A 19068-nucleotide genomic window follows, 5' to 3' on the forward strand; every position below is an offset into this window, starting at 1 on the left:
GGAAAGATGCTCAGTGGGGCATGGCGACCACAGCACCCATGGGTGATGCCCCCACCCCTGCCCATCACCCCACCCCTGCTCTCACGGTTTCACCGAAACCGAGCCAGGCATGGGGGGGGGGGGGGGGCACCTCAAAGGCCCGGTGCCTCAGTTTCCCCATCATCCTTACCTGGCCCTGCCATAGGCAAACAGATAAGGCGCTGCCGCACCCCCAAATCCGGGGTGTCCCCCCCCCCGCTGCTGGACTTTGAGCCGGGACCGAGCCCAGCAAACTCACGACACGCATGGAGCATCCGCAGCCCGAACGCCCCAAAGCAGGTGAAACCCACCCAAACGGCAGCTTCCGCAGCAAGACGCTGGTCCCCCCTAACACCCCACCCCCTCCTTTTTGATGGTTTTGGGAAAATCAACCACCAGCAAACCCTTTTTCCGGCTTTTTTCCACCCCGTTCTTTGCAGGCCCCGGGCAGCCGGCCCTGCTGCCACCGGTGGGGTTTGGCATGGGCGAGGGGCGGGTGGTAAAAAGGCCAAATTCCTCCTGGATTTCGCCCAGGAGAATCGGCCCTGGGTGGGAAATGCTCCTCGAGCTGACTACAACCCCTTAAACTCCTCTTAAACACCCTGATAACCCCTTAAAAAAACCTCTAACACCCCCCAAACCCCTTAAACCCCCCTTAAACCCCTTTAAAACCCCACCCTCAAACCCCCTTAAAAATGCTTTTAAAACCCCTTTAAAAAACTCCTTACAACACCTTAAAACCCCAAACCCTCCTAAAACCTCCCATAAATCCCCTTAAACCTCCCTTAAAAACAGAACCAACCTAAACCCTTAAAAACCCCTAAAACCCCCTTAAAAAATCCTGAAAAACCCTTAAAATCTGCCTTGAACCCCCTGAAAACCTTTAAAAATCCTTTAAACTCCTTAAGACCCCTAAAACCCCCTCCTCAAACCCCCTTCAAAAATTCTTAAAATCCCTCTGAACTTCTTAAAAACTCCTTTAAAATCCTTTAAAACCCCTTAAAAGACCCCTAAAATGAGGAAAAGCCCCCATCTCTCTGCCCCCCCCAATTCCTGTGGTCCCAGTGAGCCAGTGGGAAATGACAGTATTTTAGAAAACAGAAAAACCACAATTTTATTTTAATCAAAACCCCACAAAAATCCCCCAAGCCCCTGAAAATAAATGAAAAGGAGGGGGACGACAGGAATGGGGATCCGGGTTTTTTGTTGGTTTTTTTTTTTTTTTTTAAAAAAAAAAATCCCCCTTTTTGCTCTCAAAAATCTGACATGACCTTTGCTTCCTTGCAATAAATATATAAAAATAGAATAAATTAGGTTAAAAAACAAAAGGAAAAGGTAACACTGGCAGATCAGCGTTAAAGGGGGAGAAAAAAAAACAACCCACCCAAAAACCCGGTGGGAGAGGAATAAATAGGGAGAAAAAAGCAAAAATAAGCCAGTGTGGGGGCTGAGCCCTTGTTTTTTTTCTTGAAATGTAGAAAAAAAAGAGGAACCCCCCAAAACACCTCGCCCAGCCCCCAAAGAGCTTGAAATTTAATTTTTGGCATTTTTTTTTGGGGGGGGGGGAGGGGGGAGGATGGGGGGTGACACCTGTTTCAATCCCCAACCCCGGGGATGATAATAATAATAATACTATAAAAAAACCAAAATAATAATAGAAATAATAAATAAACCCCTCGGGGAGGAGGAGGGGTGTGTGTGTCTTCATTTGGTTGCTTTCAAGTATTGGGGGGGGGGTTAAATGGGGACCCCCCCGGCCCCGAGCTGCTCCTGCAGCCCCAGCAGGCTGTAGGCGATGCGCTTCTGGTGCCCCGGCAGGCGCACCCCGATTTTCTTGATGTCGCTGGGGATAAGGGTGGGGGGAGGAAGCAAATAAATAATGATGGTTATTGGGGTGGGAAGAGCCGTGGGCGTGTCCCCCCCCGCCCCGTTTTGGGGCTCGTGTCCCCCCAACAGCCCCACTGCTGGGGACAGCTGGATGGACACGGCTCTGCATCTCTGGGCGGATCCTAGAGGGAACGGGTCCCTCGGGCCATCCGCGGGATGTGGATTCCTGTCCCTGTCCCTGGGTGGCAGCCAGAGGGGACAGCATGGGGACACACCACAGGGACACCACGGGGACACCATGGATGCAGTAGGGGGACACCATGGATCTAGAATGAGGATGTCATAGGGACACCACAGGGACACCATGGATCTAGTATGAGGATCCATAGGGACACCATGGATGCAGTAGGGGGACACCATGGATCTAGTATGAGGATCCATAGGGACACCATGGATGCAGTAGGGGGACACCATGGATCTAGTATGAGGATCCATAGGGACACCATGGATGCAGTAGGGGGACACCATGGATCTAGTATGAGGATCCATAGGGACACCATGGATGCAGTAGGGGGACACCATGGATCTAGTATGAGGATCCATAGGGACACCATGGATGCAGTAGGGGGACACCATGGATCTAGTATGAGGATCCATAGGGACACCATGGGGACACAGACACCACAGGGACACCATGGATCTAGTATGAGGATCCATAGGGACACCAAGGGGACACCACAGGGACACCATGGATGCAGCAGGGGGGACCATGGACCTAGTATGAGGATCCATGGGGACACCACACGGACACCATGGATGCAGTAGGGGGGACCATGGACCTAGTATGAGGATCCATAGGGACACCATGGGGACACCATGGATGCAGTAGGGGACACCATGGATCTAGTACGAGGATCCATGGGGATGGTATGGGGACACCATGGATGCGGTAGGGGGACACCATGGATCTAGTATGAGGATGCCATAGGGACACCATGGATATAGCATGAGGACACTGTGAGTATGGGATGGGGACACCTCAGGGACACTATGAGGACACCATGGGGACAGTACGAGGACACCAAGGACATAGTATGAGGATGCTATGGGGACAGTATGGGGACACCACAGGGACATCATGGGGACAGTATGGGGATACCACGGGGATGTGGACTCACTCGCTGGTCATCTGCAGGACCTTCTCGATGGTGCTGTAGCCCGAGGCCATGAAGTGCTCCGTGTACTGGGGCATCCTAATGGACTCCAGCCACTCGGGGACGGAGCGGAAGGGGACTCCCTCTGAGCCACTGGTGCTGGGCAGGCGGATGGAGACCCTGGCGGGGTGGGAACGGGGGGTGCAGAAATGGTGCAGAAGTGGGAGGGTGCAAAAACAATGTGAAAATGGAAGGACACCAAAAAATAATGCAGAAGGGGGAAGATGCAAAAAAAAAAAAAAAAAAAAAGGGGGGGTGCAGAAACGACAGGAGGGGGAAAATGATGCAAAAGTGGCAGGATGCAAAAATAATGCAGAAACAGAACGATGCAAAAAATTTATGCAGAAATGGAACGATGCAAAAATGATGCAGCAATGGAGAATGCAAAAATTAAAAAGCACAAATGCAAAAAAGCAACACCTAAATGTCAAGATGCAGAAATACACCAAGCAATGCCCCAATGCCAAGATGCAAAAAGGCAACAGCTCAATGCAAAACGGAATGCTGGAAAGCAAAAGTATAACGCAAACAGTGCAAAAAAAGTGAGAGGTGATGCAAAAGTGCCCAGATGTAAAAAAGAAGGCAGAAAGGTGAAGATGCGAAGAGTAATGGAAAAAGTGGAAATGCAAAAAATGAGGCAAGAACACTAAAAAAGCAAGAAACAATGCAAAAATGCCAAAGGGGGAAAAAAAGCGAAAATGCACAGATGCAAAAAAGCAGAAAAAAACCACAATGAAAAGCTGCAAAATCAATTACAAAGAGCAAAGGTCTAGAAAAGAATGCAGGAATATAAAACTACAAAATAAAAAAATTACAAAGCACAGATGCAAAGAAACGCGCCACCATGCAGAGATGCAAGACCCAATGCAAGAATGCAAAACCAGTGCAAAAATGCCGAGACCCAAAAAGGAGTGCAGGAATGCCACGATGCAAAAGAGCACGCAGGAATGCAAAGTTGCAAAAAGCAATGCAGAAACGCAGAGCTAGAAAAAGCGACGCAAGGATGCAAAGGTGCAAAAAGCGACGCAAGAATGCAGAGGTGCAAAAAGCGACGCAAGAATGCAGAGGTGCAAAACCCAAACACAAAAATGCGGAGATGCACAGAGCAACGCAAGAACGCCAAGATGCAGAACCCAGTGCAAGAGTGCAAACCTGCAAAAAGCAATGTGAAACCCCCCTGCAGCGCTCCAAAACCTGCCAAGGCGCACAGGAGCATGCAAGGGTGCGACAGTGCAACCTGCACCCCCCTTTCCTCCCCCCTCTTCGCCCCCCCTCCTCGCCCCGGGCCAGCTCTCGGTGCTCACCGGGGGTCGAAGTCTGCCAGCGCCTTAAGGGAGTCGGGGGCGCGGATGAGCTTGTCGAGGATGCTGACGATATCGGCAAACCTGGGGCGCCGGCTGCGCTCCTGCTGCCAGCACTGCATCATCAGCTGGTAGATGGCAGAGGGACAATCCAGGGGCGCCGGCAGGCGGAAGCCCTCGTTGATGGCCTTCATCACCTACCAGGAGAAGGAGGTTGAGTGGTGCGTCCCCTCCCAAAAAGCTGGCTGTTTAACAAGCCCCCCCTCGCCAAAATCAGTGTTGGAGGAGGGGGTGCTCACCTCGTGGTTTGAGAGCTCCCAGTATGGGCGCTCGCCGTAGGACATCACCTCCCACATGACGATGCCGTAGCTCCAGACGTCGCTGGCAGAGGTGAACTTGCGGTAGGAGATGGCTTCGGGCGCCGTCCAGCGGATGGGGATCTTCCCCCCCTACGGCAACGTCGGGGTCAACCCTGCACCCCCCAACCCCCCCCTACCGCGGCCAAGCCAGCCCAGCCCTTGGTGGCACTTACGCTGGTGGTGTAGGTGGCTTCGGGGTCGTCTTCCAACACCCGTGAAAGCCCAAAATCGGACACTTTGCACACCAGGTTGCTGTTCACCAAGATATTCCGGGCGGCCAGATCCCGGTGGACGTAATTCATGTTGGCCAAGTACTTCATGCCGGCGGCGATGCCCCGCAACATCCCCACCAGCTGGATGACGCCGAATTCCCCCTGTTTTTCCTGGGGAAAGGGGAGAATCCAGCCTCGAATCCACCTCTCATCCCACCTCCCGCGATGAGTTTTGGTGGTTCCACCACCCGGTAATCTTTGCCCGGAGGGGATGTTGCCACCACGCTTCACCTACCCGCAGGAATTTATCCAGCGCGCCGTTCTCCATGTACTCCGTGATGATCATGAAGGGTTTGTCTGTATGAAATCATAATAAAGAAAAAGACTCAAAATGGGTAAAACCCCTCCCCCAAATCCCCCCCCCCCCCAAAACCCAACCCCTCCAAAACAAAAACCCCCAAAACACCCAACCCCCTCCAAAATCCCCAACTCCCCCCAAAAAACCAGCCCTGCCCCCAAAAACTAAAAAAAACCCCACCCCCCAACTCCCCAAAAGCTCAACCCCAAAACTTCTGAACCCCCCCACAGCCCCCAAAATCCCACAAGCACCCCCAAAAAACCTCACACCTCCCCCAAGAAAACCCTAAAACCCCCACCCCCCCAACAAAACAAACACCCCCTCAAAATAGAAACCCACAAACCCCCAAGTGTCCGCCCCCCAAAAGCACAATGCCCCCCCAGAAAAGCCTCCAAAACCCCCAACCCCCTCAAAACCTTGTTGCTCAAAACACCATATTTTTATATAGTGGTTTTTGGGGTGTTTTCAAGGGAAACTTGGGAGGGGGGGTTGGGGGACACACACGAGACTCACACTTGGAGACGACCCCTTCCAGGCGGATGATGTTGTGGTGGCAGAACTGGCCCATGATGGTCGCTTCGCTCAAGAAGTCCACCCGTTGCTTCTCCGTGTAGCCCACCTTCAAGGTCTTGATGGCCACCGGCACCTCCTTCTTACCACGCTTCAGGGTGCCCTTGTAGACCTCCCCAAATTCACCTGCTCGGAGGGAGGGGGGACGTTTAACCCCCCCCATCCTGGTTCAACTTTAGGGTGTCTTTGGGGTGACAAAGCCACCCAATGACCTACCAGCGCCGATGACCTTCTGGCGGGTGATGGAAGATGGAGGGATCTCGGTGGTGAACTTGAGCATGGCTTGGTTGGGGTCTTCGTAGGTGTGTGGGTCAACGTAGGTCTTGAGGGGCTTCAGCTGGTCTGCGGGGTGATGGGGGGGGGGTCAGAACCCATGTCACCCCCCACCCATCCCTGTTGACCCCACTGTCCCATTGCTCACCTGACTTGGAGAAGTAGACATCCTCGGCAGACTGGCGTGGCCGTGACCTCCTCCTCCTGCAAAAAAGCAGCATTTTGCCCCCAAAAATTACCCCTCACTCATCCTTGTGGTGGAAAAAATGGTATTTTGGGGTTTCTTTGGGGAGGGTTGGGTTTTTTTTATCACTTTACCGCCGGAGGATGTAGAGAATGGCCAAGAGGAGGACTACAAAGATGACACCGGCGACGGAGCCGCTGATGACAGCGGTGGATGCCATGGCCTCGGTGCCTGCAGGGACAGTTTGGGGGGGAGTTGGGGTGAACCATGCACACCCTGGACCCTGCACCCCACAATCCTGCCCCCCCCCCCCACCCCGAGATCCTCACCCTCGGGCAGGGTCTCGAACTCGTGCTGGGGGCTGTAGGCACCGTGGCCGTCCGGGGTGAGCGCCTGGACCCGCACCACGTAGGCGGTGGCAGGGGACAACTTGGGGAGGGTGACGGAGGTGCCCTCGCAGCGCAGCACTGAGTAGCTGTTCTCATCCACCTGGGGACACGGGGGACGGGGGTGACAGGGGTGGAGGTGACGCAGATGGATGGGGTGAGGATGGAGGTGACAGGGATGGAGAGGTGACACAGATGGAGAGGTGACACAGGTGTGGGTAAGGATGGAGGTGACACGGATGGGGGTAAGGATGGAGGTGACATGGATGGGGGTAAGGATGGAGGTGACATGGACAGAGAGGACACACAAGGATGGGGATGATGGATTTAGGGGTGGTGGGCTGAAGCTGTGACACAGGACAGACCTTCTTGCTGTAGGTGACCTCGTACTTCCAGACCCGACTCTGCTGCCGCGGTGGCACCGTCCAGGAGAGGACCAAGCTGGTGGCCGTCCGTCCATCCAGGCTCACCGATGTCACCCGAGGTGGCTCTGCCGTGGGGACAGTGACATCAGGGAGGTGTCCCCACGATGGAGGGAAGATGTGGGAGATGCTGGTGGCCCCTTACCCGTCTGGTTGACGCTGATGGTGGTGGTGGCTACACTACGGTGGTGGCTGTAGGGTGACACGCCATTCTGGGCTTCGACGGTGAAGGTGTAGTTGACATGTGGCTCCAGGTCGGTGACGGTGACCCCCGTCCCCGTCAACCCCCGGGGGGGCTGCGAATAGCGGAGCCCCCCGTCGCAGGGACGGCACTCCCCGCTCTCCGGCCAGCACTGCTCACAGGTGACGCTGTAGGTGACATCCCTACGGCCGCCGGGGTCAGCAGGGGGGGACCAACGCAGCTGCACCGTGGCCCCCAGCCCCACAGCTGTGACACCTTGGGGGGGCGAGGGGGGACCTGGGAGGGGGGACAGAGAGCAGGGAGGGGAGGTCAGGGGGAGGGATGGCCACACCGTGCCTCAGTTTCCCCCCACTCCCCCCAAAAAAAAGGTCACTTACGGGTGCAGGGGTCGGCGGGGGGGTCGGTGGGGGCGCGGAAGAAGCCGTCCTGGCAGGGGCAGGTGGCGGCGGCAGCAGGGGAGGGCAGGGTGTGGGGCGGGCAGGGCTGGCAGCCCTCGGGGGACACGGTGGCCTTGAAGGAGCCGGGGGGGCAAGCTGGGAGGGGAGACACACACAGTGACACCGGTGAGACCCCCAAGTCCCCCTCCCCACTCACAGCATCCTCACCCAGACGGGTTTTGGGGTGCATCACCCTCCCAAGCACGCAGAGTGGGGATTTTAGGGTATTTCACCTTATTTTGTAGCTTCTTTATTATTGGGACCCCCCCAGCCCACTCCCCTCCCGGCTGAGCCCTGCTGCACTCGCTGCACTAATGATGCTCTGGGGCGAGGATCCAGGATGGGGAATTTTGGGGCCAACAGCCCATTTTTCCGACCCAGAATGGGGATTTTAGGGTATTTCACCTTATTTTTGCAGCTTCTTTACTACTGGGACCCGCCCAGCCCACCCCCCTCCCGGCTGAGCCCTGCCACGCTCACTGCACTAGTGATGCTCCAGGTCGAGGATCCAGGATAGGGAATTTTGGGGCCAACAGCCCATTTTTCCGACCCAGAGTGGGGATTTTAGGGTATTTCACCTTATTTTTGCAGCTTCTATTATTACTGGGACACCCCCCCCCCCGCCCACCCCCCTCCTGGCTGAGCCCTGCTGCACTCGCTGCACTAGTGATGTTCCGGGTTGAGGATGCAGGATGGGGAATTTTGGGACCAACAGCCCATTTCTCTGCCCCCCCCTCGCCTTCTACCCCCTGGCACGCATCGAGCCGGTACATCCCCCCCCCGCTCCATGGCTCCTCAGCCCCTCCATCCCACTTCACCTTACCTTGGCAAGTCTCTCCCGCTTTCTCATAGCCAGCGCGGCACAGGCACTCCCCGATGGGCACCAGCCACTCGCCGTCAGCGTTGCAGTGCAGCGCAGGCGCCTGCTCGGCCACCGCCTCCTCCACGCACCTTCCCCGCACCTCGGCCAAGGTCTGCGAGTCGACGCCGGCCACCGTCTCGGGGAAGCGAGCCATCCCCCGTAAAACAGCCGGGCACCTCTTGTAATAAATCCGAACGGAAAGCAACGCCACGCACGCTCCCAAATCCTGGAAAGCCAAGTAGAAACCTTTCCGACGGAGAGGTCCCACCGATCGGACCTCAACGTTGAGTTTAACATTCCGGGAAGCAAAATCATCCTGGACGGTGATTTCATCCGGCGCGATGGTGTCGATCTTCTTGAACTGTCTCTTCTGGAAGTTGGTGCCGTAATCCACGTCGGATTCGGCATAGTAGAGGTTGAAGGTCTCCTTGCAGGAGCCGCCGCCAGCGGTGGGGAAGCTGTTGCAGTCGCGGACGGTGAATTGGAGTTCGATGAAGATGCGTTGGGCCACACCGCGGTAGATCCAGTTGGTGCGGAGCCAGTTCTCCTGCTCGCCCTCCAGCACGTTGCACACCGAGTAGATGTAGATCAAGGAGTCGTTCAGCACGTTCTGCAGCAGGTCCCACTGCCCCCCGAGAGAGAAACGGGTGCTGGGGGGGGGGGGGAAACTGAGGCAGGGGGGCGGTGCTCCTGGTCCCCGTGGATGTCCCTGTCACCGTGGAGGTCCCCAAGCCCATCCCAGTGGAGGTTCCCATCCCAGTGAATGTCCCCAACCCTGTGGATGTCCCCATGGATGTGCCTGTCCCCATCTACATGGATATCCCCAACCCAATCCCCATGGATGTCCCTGTCCCCATGGAGGTCCCCAACCCTGTGGATGTCCCCATGCCCGTCCCCATCCACGTGGACATCCCCAACCCAATCCCCATGGAGGTCTCCATTGCCATGGATGTCCCCCTCTCCATTTCCATCTCTGGGTGATCCCCTCCCCATGGATGTTCCTGTCCCCATGGAGGTCCTCAACCCTGTGGATGTCACCATGTCCATCTCTACAGGTGTCCCCATCCCAATATATGTCCCCAACCCAATGGATGCCCCCATCCTCAAGAGTGGCCCCATCCCCACGGAGGTCCCTGTCCCTATGGGGGTCCCCATCTCCATCCCTATCCCCATGGAGGTCTCCATCCCCATGGATGTCCTTGTCCCCATGGAAGTCCCAGTGCCCAGCGTGGGCTCTCGGGGTGGTGCTGGACGCCGGGTCCCCCAGTGCTCACCCCTTTGCCGTAGGGCTGGGTCAGCCAGCCCAGCTCCCCCTGCGCCTTGGCGAAGTCCAGCAGGACCACTGCGGGGAGAGGAGAGGGGCTTTAGCGGGGTAAGAGATGCCACCAGGACCCACGGGTGGCCCCAGGACCTGCAGGTGCCACCAATGCACCCCTGGGACCCATGGATGTCCCCCAGGTACAATGTATATATCCCTGGGACCCACAAATGCCACTGCAAGCCATGTGTATGTCCCTGGGACCCACAGATGCCTCTGGGACCCATGGGTGTCCCCCAGGATCCATGTATATACCCCTGGGACCCACAAATGCCATTGCAACCCATGGGATGTCCCTGGGACCCACAGATGCATCCAGGACCCATGGATGTCCCCAGGACCCACGGATGCACCCAGTCCCCGTAGATGTCCTAGGACCTGCAAACACTCCCGGGAGCCCCAGATACCTCCAGGACCCCCGTTCCCAATGGATTCGCCTGGGAACCCCCCCAGAAGACCCCCAGGGCTTCCCCCAAAAGAGGGGAACCCGCGCAGAGCTCTGCAGGGCGCGAGGGCAGGCAGACCTGCCGGGACATGCCGGCTGCCCGTGAGGGCGGTGGCTGGATCCAGCGCCTGGGAGAGGAAGAGGAGGCCGGGAGGGAAGTGCTGACGGGTGCCCCCCCCCTTGGTGAATCACCCCCCAGGAATGTGCCCGGACGCCTGGGTTCACAGGATGGGTCCCAGTGGGGTGGGGGAGTTTCGAGGATGGATGCCCCCCCGCCAACCTCCTTGGCTGAGAACGGGCGAGCTCGTGACATGCCCCAAGAGGGTAAAGTCTAGGGAGGGGAACCCCAAGAACCTGCTTGGGGGACACACACGCATGTGGCTCCGTCATCCCCCCCACCGTGCCCGGGTCAGGAAGGATGCCGGGGCGGATATCCCAGCTTTCCTGCGGCTGGAAATCCCCCCCGAGCCTCCGGAGAGCGGAAAGCCGGCGGGGGGCTGGCGCGTGAGCCGAGCTGGTGGGGTGTCCCCCCCCGGGCATGGCGGGGGCGAGTCAGGGGACAGACCCGGGGCTGCGGCTGTTGAGTCAAGGGGTGCAGCACCCAAGGGCGCACCCATGCCCAGGGCCACTGGTGCTGTCAGCACCTCCGGTGCCATCACCATCGGCATCTGCACCCCCATCCCCGGTGCCACCTCCACCCACCCTGCCATTGCCATCGGCATCACCATCTCCACTGCCACCAGCAGCATGGCCGTGGCCATCACCGCGGCCTTCGTCACCTCCAGCGCCACCGTCACCATGGCCATCACCACGGCCATCACCACCACCTCCACCCCAACCTGCAGCCCCGCCACTGTCCCTGCCACCACCTGCAGCCCCTGCACCATTGTCACTGTCCCCACCTGCACTGTCCCTGCTGGTGCCACCACCACCACCACCGCACCCCACACCTGCATCCCCGTCCCATCCCCAGCCGCATCCTTATCCCTGTCCCCAACTGCATTTTCCAGCCCATCGCCATCCTGTCCCTATCCCATCGCCATCCTGTCCCCATCCTCATCTCAATCCCAATCTCATCCCAAATCCAATCCCAGTCCCATCCCCATCCCAGTCTTACTCTGAATCCCAATCCCAAAATGAATCCAAATCCCACCCCCTCCTACTCCCATCCCGTCCCCATCCTAATCCTGTCCCATTCCCTCGTCCCCTCCCCACCCTCAGGGACCCCCCAAACCTCAGACCGAGTGGCACAAGGATCCAGCCAGGGCGCCCAGCACCCCCCAGCTGCCCCATCCCACCGGATTTTGCCCTGCCCAAGCAATGGGAAGAACCCCCCCTCCCCAATCCCGCTACTCTCCCAACACTTCCCCCTTTTTTGCAGTTTTCGACCCAAGAATCCCCACGGATCCCTCCCGGGAATTGGCACCTCGGGAACGTGCCCCAACTCCTGCAGGTCGGGTGAGGGTCCCCACCTCCACCTTCCCCCCAGCACTTAAAAAAAATCCTCATTTTAGTTTTTTTTACCCCATTTTTATTTTTTAGGAAGGTATTTTCCATCCCAAATCCCCCCGCCAGCCTCCAATTTATTTACAGTCGGGGCTGGATCCTTCCTTTTTTCCCTCGAAAGCAACAGATTAAACCCTTTGGACAGAATTTTTAGCAACCTTTTTTTTTTTTAATTAAATGTATATATTAAAAAAGTGACTTTCCCCCTTTTTTTTCCCCCCGATCCCTCCAAAGTGAGCTCAGAACCCAGCCGGGGAAGGCTGCGAGGTGGAGGCCAGGACGCCGCTTGTTTTTCCCAGCTTTTTGGGGTTTTCCTGACATTGTTTCCCAGCTCGGGGCCGGATCCTGCCCGGCCCAGCGCCGGCTGTGGCACACGCTCCGCTCAGGGGAAATTTCCCCCTTTTTGGGGGTTTATTCCCTTTAAACCCCCCCAGCCCCAACGCCACTTTTCGGGGGGAACCAGCTGGACCCGGTCGGACGCTCCACATGGGAAAAGTTGCCCAAAACTTTCGGTTTTCCCCCCCATTTTATTTATTTTCCCAGCTCCCCCTTTTCTCCCTCCCTCCCTCCTCTTTTAGCTTTCTCCCCCCGCTTTTCTAACTTTCCACAGTTTTAAAACTTTCTTCCCTCTTTCTTTTTTCCCTCTTTCTTAAATTTTTTCCTCTTTCTTAACTTTTTTCCCCTCTTTCTTAACTCTTTAACTCCCCCCGCACCCCGTAGCTCGCCGCACCCATGGGTGCCCCTTTTTTTTGGGGGGGGGGCACCCCCCCATCATCCTTTATTTTGAGGGATCCCCAGCCCCCCCAACCTCTCGGCCCCCCCCGCACCCCAATAAGCGGGTTTTGGGGTGTCCACCCCCCAAGCGCGGAGCTCACCTTCTTCGGCTGCCAGGGGGGTGACGGCGGTGAGGAAGAGGAGGGTGAAGGCTGGGGGGGTGCCAGCCATGGCGGGGGGCTTGGGGGGCCGGGGTGCACCCCACAACCGGCGGCACAACCAGCGCTGTGGGGCGTGTGGGGCTGAGCACCCCGCTCCTGTTCATTCATGTCCCTGTGATGTCACCCGGCCACGCCCGCTCTTAAAGGGACAGGAGCCGCTCCCAGTACACACCAGTATGGGACTGGAGGGGGGGGGGGGGGGGCGGGGCCGAGCCTGAGGATCGGGAGTGGGCTAGCTGGGGGTGGGACCCCCCACGGGGCTGCACGCGCAGGGTGGGGTGGGTGGGTGGGTGTGGGGTGTCCGGATCGGTCCCGTACCACCGTGTCCCCCCTCCTCAGCTCCGGTCATCAGGGGGTTAAAGCCCCCCCCGCCAGCCCCCTCCCCTTTCATTCATGAAGCGGCGTGGGAAGGGACGGGGGGGTCGGCAGCCAATGGCAGCAGGGGGCGGCGCCATGGGGCTACTACCGGCCACGCCCCCCACCCACCAGTTAAGATACCGGGGGGCGTAACTGGGGGGAGGTGGTGGTGTAACTGGGGGGAGGGTAACTGGCTCGCCAGCCCTCCGCCAGCCCCACCCCCCCCCGCCCCGGTCCTCCGGGATGGGGGTCCCGGGGGGCTGGTTTGGGGGGGCTGCCGGCCCCCCCACCCCTGCCCCGGCATCCGCTGGGCCGGAAAAAGGCCGGACCAGAAATCGGCTTTTTCCGGCCTAAAAATAATGTGGTTTTTCCGCTGCGCCGGGCGCGGGCCGGGGCGGCTGGATCGGGCCCCAGCACCCCCAATCCCCCAACACCCCCATCCCAGCACCCCAAATCTGCATGATACTGCAGCACCCCAGCACCCCAAATCCCGCAGCACCCATAGCACCCCATCCTCAGCACCCACAGCACCCCAAATTCCCAGCACCCCACACCCTGCAGCATCCGAAGCACCTCAAATCCTGCAGCACTCCCAATCCCACAGCACCCAAAGCACCCCAAAACCTGCAGCACCCAAAGCATCCCAAATCCCCAAAGCACCCCACATCCCGCAGCACCCAAGGCACCCCAAATTCCAAGCACCCCAGATCCCGCAGCACCCAAAGCACCCCAAATCCCCAAATCTCCCCACATCCCGCAGCACCCACGGCACCCCAAATTCCAAGCACCCCAAATCCTGCAGCACCCACGGCACCCCAAATCCTGCAGCACCCCACATCCCACAGCACCCACGGCACCCCAAATTCCAAGCACCCCAAATCCTGCAGCACCCCACATCCCACAGCACCCAAAGTACCCCAAATCCTGCAGCACCCACGGCACCCCGAATTCCAAGCACCCCAAATCCTGCAGCACCCAAGGCACCCCAAATTCCAAGCACCACAAATCCTGCAGCACCCCACATCCCACAGCACCCAAAGTACCCCAAATCCTGCAGCACCCACAGCACCCCAAATTCCCAGCACCCCAAATCGTGCAGCACCCAAAGCACCCCAAATTCCAAGCACCACAAATCCCAAAGCACCCACAGCACCCCACATCCCACAGCACCCCAAATCCCACGATCCCCTTGCACCCAAATCAGACAAGTCAGGGCACTCAGGCATCTCTTGGGGGAAAAAGATGGATTTGGGTCAAAAAGCACCTTCCCCACCCCCCACCCCCCGGGGGTTCAGGCCGGGGGGGTCCCCTCATCCTCCAGGGCGACACCAGCAGCGATCTGGTCCCGCCGCCAGAGCCTCTCAACCAGGGCGTCGAGGAGGGGGGCGACCCGGGCCAGCCCCCCACCCGCCCCCCCGAGCCCCGGCCCGCTGCCCGCCCGCAGCACCGGCAGCCCCCAGGTCCCCTCGAAGGCCACCACATCCCCCTCTGTCACATCTGCCTGCGGGGACAGGTCGAATCTGGGTCACGGCGGGGGGGGGAACACGGTCAAGGTAAACACCAAAAAAACAAATCTCCCCCCAGCCCCCCCCTCCCCCAAATAAGTGGGGGGCACCAAGGCATCGGTGTCACGAAGCGTGCATGGTCTCAGCCTGCCAAGGTGCTGAGCGCTGTGAGATGTGGGGGTGCAAACCCCCTTATTGTGGGGGACACACACTGTCAAGGGGGACACCAACACCCAGACCCCCCCCCGGGGGGGGGTACGAACCCCCTTACAACTCGGGGGGTGCAGTTGACCCATCGGTGTCACGATGCGCGCGCGTTCTCAGCCCGCCGAGATGCCAAGCGGTGGGAACTATAAGGGTGCAAACCCACTTCTGGGGGGGGATGTGGACCCCCAGGGACACCCCTGCCCCCCGAAGGATACTTGGTGCCGACGACCACCTTAACGAGGTTTTCTTCGTCAGGGCCGATGACCCGGCTCATGAGGGCTGGCAGCTCCTCGAAGGACGAGCGGTCGGTGAAGGAGAAGAGGAAGAGGATGGCGTCCGCCTCCTCCTTACAAGCCTGGGGAGGGGGAGACGCCACCATCATTGGGAGGGGGGGGTGGGGTGTCCTGTGTGTGTGTGTGTCCCATGCCCCCCCCCCCTCACCGGCAGCAGATGCTCGAATTTTCTCAGCGCTCCGTCTCCGCAATCCCAAAAATGCAGCTGGAAGATGACGGGGCGGCCGCTGGCGCGTGGCTTGGCCGGCCAGTGCACCGTGGTGGCCTCGATGCCTGGGGACACACACACGCACACCACACACACTGTCACCCCCAGGGGACATGCGGGAGGGGGGGCTGTGTGTCCCCCCAAGACGTACCCAGGGTCTCATGGTGGGTGGGGGGCACGGGGGTCCCCGCCAGCACGGCCACCAAGGCCGTCTTGCCCACGCCGCTCTTGCCGGAGACGAAGAGTTTGTAGGTGACAGTGGGGGCGGCCAAGGGGGGGGGCAGCACCGGGCGCTCCAGCAGACCTGGGGAGAAAGGGGGTTATGAGGGGTTTGGGGGGGGCTGACACCCCAATTTGGTGAGGGGGGAGGCGAGGGGGGTGCTCACCGAACACTCTCCGCCGGTTCTTGTGGAGGATGGAGTCCCGGTAAGGGCGGCCGGCGGGGGAGAGGAGCCAGCCGGGCTCCAGCACCGGGCCCCCCCGCTCCGCCATGAGCCCCCCGACAGCGGGCCTACGGGGGGGGGGGTCCTGCCCCATGGGGTCACTGCGGCCCGCAGCGGGGGGAGCCCCTTAAGACCCTCCCCCCCCCCGGGCTGCACGCACCCTCCAGGGTTCCAGCATCCCATCACAGGGTCCCTGCCCCACCATGGGGTCCCTGCCTCACCCCCTCCAGGGTCTCAGCACCTCCCCATGGGGTCCCTGCCCCGCCATGGGGGTCCTTTACCCCCCGGTTCAGGGTTCCAGCACCCCCCATGGGGTCCCTAATCCCCCCCCCAGGTTCTCAGCACCCCCCTATGGGGTCCTCTGACTCACCATGGGGGTCCTTTATCCCCTCCCCCCCAGGGTCCCAACGCCCCCCATGGGGTCCATTACCCCCCCAAGGGTCTCAGCCCCCCCCACGGGGTCCTTTGACACCCCCAGGGTCTCTGCACCCCTCCACAGCACTCCGTGCCCCCCCCCCCCCCCAGAGTCCCCGCACCTCTCTATAGGGTCGCTGACCCCCCCCCCCAGGGTCTCTGCATCCCCCCCCAGGCTCCCTGTGTCCCCCCTCGGCACCCCTACACCCCCCACGGGCCCCCTGTACCCCCCCATGTAGGTCCCTGCACGCAGCCCCGGGTCCCCCCCCCGCGGCCCCTTTAAGGCTCGGCCCCGCCGCCCCACCTGCGGCCGCTTCCGCCCCGGGGTGACGTCACCGCGCCGGGCGTGGCCTCGCGGCGCCCCGCCCCTTTGCTGCGGCGCATGCGCGAGAGGTGGCCCGGGGAGGGGGGGTCCCTATAGCCGCGGGGATCCCCGGCCCCACACTACCCTATGGGGTCGGGACCCCCCCCCGCCTGCCCGCCCGCAGCTGTGCCCAGCGCTGCTCTGTACGGGGCCGCCGATCCAGCCTACGCACGGGCTCGGGGGTCCCCAGATACCAGCCCCACAGGCTATGGGGTCCCCCATCTCCAGCCCTGCCAGGATTTGGGGTCCCTGCTCCCAGTTACCAGCCCCACAGGCTTTGGGGTCCCTCATCTCCAGCACCGGCAGGATTTGGGGTCCCCAGTTTCCAGCACTACCCTCCTTTTCCCGAACCCTCCCCTTCCTCCTCCCAGCTTTCCCCCCCCTTTTTCCACCTCCACTGATGGCTCTAACATCCCGTGGTGGAAATATTGCCCCTTTTTCACCCAGTAAGCCCCCACATCTCCCCTTTCATCCCCGAATTTTGGGGGGCACAGCAGGGGTTTCTCTCCATGGCATTTCCACCCCCCGACCCCCTCCCCAAAAGGACCAACCATCCGTTTCTTTTCCTTTTTATTTGTTAAACTGCTAAAAATTCATCAGGATGGAGGGAGGCAGAACTCATTAATCCCCCCGCCTACCCCCCCTCCCCCCCAATGTACACAAGATTTTAAATATCACCGAAAATCACTTTTCATTTCTCCGCTCGGCCGAGCCTAGGACGATGACGTGGGGGGGACACCTGAGTGGGGGTGGGATGCACCTCGCTCACAGCACCAGCGGCTCACGGGGTGGGGGGGTGGGGTGTCGGGGGGTGTGTGTGTGTCAAAATTTGGGATCAATTTATCGTTAAGAGCACAGAACATGCGTTTCTGTGGCCGACTGGGACGGATGAGGGCTGGCCCCAGCCACTCAGCAGGTCTGGGGCTGATTGGGGGGGGGGGGGGGGGGGGGGTTGGGGACCAAATGCCCCTGCAGGGATGCTCCGTGCAAGGAGAAGGATGTATCCCCAGTGGCAACCCACCGTCCATCCCTTTTTTTAATTAATTTTTTTTGGGGGGTGGATGACAAAAGACATGCAAAGGGGAGGAGGGAATCGATGCCAAAGCCCCGACCGCCTTCCCCGCGTCAAAGCTTAAAGCGGAGAAGAAATATTTCATAGCTCACCCTAGGTGCTCCTGAGGTTTTTGGGGGTAAAAATTGCATTTTGCCTTCCCTTCGGACAAATCAAATACATTGGGATTAGAGTGGGAGAGGTTGGTTTTCACCAGGGATTTATTTACAGAGGTGGAAATGCCGCGGACAAAGCAAAACCCTTCCCATCCCCACGCGGCTGGGATGCGATTTAAGGCTCTGACCGGCAAAAAGCTCAGTGGGGATGGAGGGGAGAGCAGAAGAAAGCCAAGAGGGGAAAAGGGGCCACTTCATGGCACTGCCGGTTTGGGGAGGGTTCCCTGCTTTTCAGGTGCTGGAGGTTGTTGACCAAAACCTGGCAGAATCCGCCCATTTGTCCCACCCCCCCCCATCATCTCGAGGGGAAAGGGAAAGAGGGAGGTTGTCCCAGAAGGACGCACAGGTCCAATCCCTTCAGATTTTAATTTGTTTTAATCTTTGCGGAAGGAGGCACGTGCAAAGATGAGGTGCAGTTACTGCTATTGAGGCTGCTCACATCCTCAAATTTACCGATATCCATCTGTTTGGCTGGAAAAAACCCCCACATGTTCCCAGGCTACAAGGTGCTGGTTTGGCCTTGAATGGGTTTGGGCTGTTGACCGAAACAAAACCTTCGAGTCTAGAAGGGAACGGGCAGCCGAATTTCTCAGCTTTGGGGGAATAACGGTGTTTCTAGCGTAACTGGTGTGGGTTTCTGCTGATCAGAAGGGATCAGGGCTGATCCTGAAGCCTGATCCAGCACAGGGCAGGGAGAGCAGGATGCTAACGCCCAGCTAATTCTTACTATTTTTGGCATTTTGATGCAAAAAAACCTGTCCTTTCTTCCTTCTTACGGTCCCCTACAGAGGCCAGGAATGAGAGGGGCAGGCCAAAGGGGTGAAAGGCAAAAAAAAAAAAAAAAAAAAGGCATCATGTTTGCGTTGAGCAAAGGTTCGCAGCACTGCAAGGTTCCTGACGGGGTATTGCTGTTGTTTTCCTTACGGAGTCAAGCACAGAAATAATCAGTGCGCGAAGCTCCCAGCCTCCTGCCTGCGGTGTTTGGTTTGTTCCTATAAACCCACTTTTATTCACGTCCCGCGAGGAGTTTTGGGAGAGAGACGAAGCCTCCCCAACCCCTAGAAAAGAAAACCAACCTCAAGAGGATACTGGATGGCAGATTTCCCTACCTGCTCACCCCAAATCCTTGGCTTGGATCACAGCGGCGTGGGTCCTTCCCCGCCTGTAAACATGGATTGCTTAACTGGGGTCGGGTCTTACTGGGAACTGGCGGGGCAGCGC

At 58.9% G+C, this 19068-nt stretch overlaps 2 protein-coding genes across 2 annotated transcripts; both read right to left on the reverse strand.

Moving 5' to 3' along the window:
- Positions 1 to 1114: 1114 nt before the first annotated feature.
- Positions 1115 to 12988, reverse strand: EPHA2 (EPH receptor A2). Its single transcript, XM_056332850.1, has 17 exons — positions 12770 to 12988; positions 9900 to 9967; positions 8587 to 9250; positions 7704 to 7859; positions 7270 to 7602; positions 7068 to 7192; positions 6646 to 6805; positions 6451 to 6547; positions 6281 to 6336; positions 6076 to 6201; positions 5803 to 5985; positions 5227 to 5288; positions 4893 to 5102; positions 4660 to 4809; positions 4364 to 4557; positions 3024 to 3179; positions 1115 to 1861 (listed from the first exon to the last, which is right to left on the reverse strand). The coding sequence occupies exons 1-17, from the start codon at positions 12837 to 12839 to the stop codon at positions 1756 to 1758; spliced, it is 2916 nt and encodes a 971-aa protein (XP_056188825.1). The 5' UTR covers positions 12840 to 12988; the 3' UTR covers positions 1115 to 1755.
- A 1407-nt stretch (positions 12989 to 14395) lies between these two features.
- Positions 14396 to 16641, reverse strand: CPLANE2 (ciliogenesis and planar polarity effector complex subunit 2). Its single transcript, XM_056332851.1, has 6 exons — positions 16561 to 16641; positions 15786 to 15910; positions 15551 to 15703; positions 15340 to 15464; positions 15114 to 15253; positions 14396 to 14706 (listed from the first exon to the last, which is right to left on the reverse strand). The coding sequence occupies exons 1-6, from the start codon at positions 16638 to 16640 to the stop codon at positions 14478 to 14480; spliced, it is 852 nt and encodes a 283-aa protein (XP_056188826.1). The 5' UTR covers position 16641; the 3' UTR covers positions 14396 to 14477.
- Between the last annotated feature and the right edge of the window lie 2427 nt (positions 16642 to 19068).

Source organism: Falco biarmicus, chromosome 3, assembly GCF_023638135.1.
Source record: "Falco biarmicus isolate bFalBia1 chromosome 3, bFalBia1.pri, whole genome shotgun sequence".
NCBI lineage: Eukaryota > Metazoa > Chordata > Aves > Falconiformes > Falconidae > Falco > Falco biarmicus.